A 1,163-nucleotide genomic window follows, 5' to 3' on the forward strand; every position below is an offset into this window, starting at 1 on the left:
GGTGCAGAGCCGCTTGGGCACCTGGGCTTCACCAGGAACCACGCGGTACTCACCTGACGGTAACCCCGGGAGCTAGACTGTAGCTTGGGCCTCTGCCTTCTCAGCTGACCAAGCAGGAGGCAGGGGGCAGGGTCGGGGAAAGGAGCCTGAAACTCATCGGATAGCCCCCGAGTTCTAAGTTTGTCGTCCTGGATTCCCTGGCAATGCTGTGCTCTCTGCAGCAGGGGGCGCCCTCCACAGGGCTTTGTAGGGCTGTCGCCGCAGGAAAGGCGGGATGGCCCACTGAGGGGCCACGGACAGAGCCCCTGCAGCCCTGGCTCTGGGTGTCCAGTGTCATGTGGCCATGCGGGGAGGCAGGTCTGTGTCTACACGGGCTGGCCAGGGTTGGGCCCAGGCCTGCTTTGCCAGGAGCAGGGGTGTCACAGTGGAGCCATCCTTCAAGTCAGAGGTGGAGAAATTCCAGGGTCTGCGGTGGGGACTTGTCCTGTGGGGAAGAGGGTGTGAAGGGGTTAGGCAGTGGTGAGCCAGGGGTGTCAGAGGACCTCTGGGCCAGTACCGGGTGGATCAGACTGGAGGCTGCAGCTGCTCATCCCAGACCCTCGAAGCTGAATGTGGCGTTTGTGGGGGTGGACCGCAGGAAGCCACCATGCCCTGCACACTTCCTGGCTGCTCTGTTCCTGGTGGCACCGGTTTCTGGCAGCAGGACCCTGCCCCCCACCTCGGGGCTGGGGTAAGGCTTGGAGCCTCCAGCAGGGACAGCAATGCTCTCCTGCCCAGGGATGCCTGTGAGGACTACACAGGGCAAGTACCACTTCCCGAGCTGCCCTGCCACATACCTGGGGGTGTCTCGGGGGTTGGTGGGTGCTGGGGTGGGGCTTCACATCCAGGCCTCTCATTCCAGACGACTCCTCCTCTGAGAGCGGCAGCGGTAATGGCTCCTCCACCCTGAACCCCTCGACCTCCAGCAGCACGCAGGGAGACCCGGCCTTCCCCGAGATGAACGGCAACGGCACCGTGGCCCCCATGGACTTCACCGCCAGCGCCGAGGATCAGCCCATCAACCTGTGTGACAAGCTTCCGCAGGGCTCCACTCTGGGCACGCCCTCCTACCCCTCCGATGGCTGTGGCGCCGATGGACTGCGGAGCCGTGTCAAGTACGGGGG

General features: G+C 64.4%; 1 protein-coding gene across 4 annotated transcripts in view; it reads left to right on the plus strand.

The window, feature by feature from the left end:
- NOL4L (nucleolar protein 4-like) overlaps positions 1–1,163 on the plus strand; it is a 78,028-nt gene that overhangs the window by 68,877 nt on the left and 7,988 nt on the right. For 3 of the 4 annotated variants that reach the window (XM_010841715.1, XM_010841716.1, XM_010841717.1), the window contains exon 3: positions 902–1,159. In XM_010841715.1, coding sequence (XP_010840017.1) covers positions 902–1,159 — 258 coding nt within the window. Of the gene's footprint in view, positions 1–901; position 1,163 lie in introns of all 4 variants that reach the window. The other variant, XM_010841714.1, reaches the window with a different exon arrangement.

Source organism: Bison bison, unplaced genomic scaffold (genome assembly GCF_000754665.1).
Source record: "Bison bison bison isolate TAMUID 2011002044 unplaced genomic scaffold, Bison_UMD1.0 scf7180017864167, whole genome shotgun sequence".
NCBI lineage: Eukaryota > Metazoa > Chordata > Mammalia > Artiodactyla > Bovidae > Bison > Bison bison.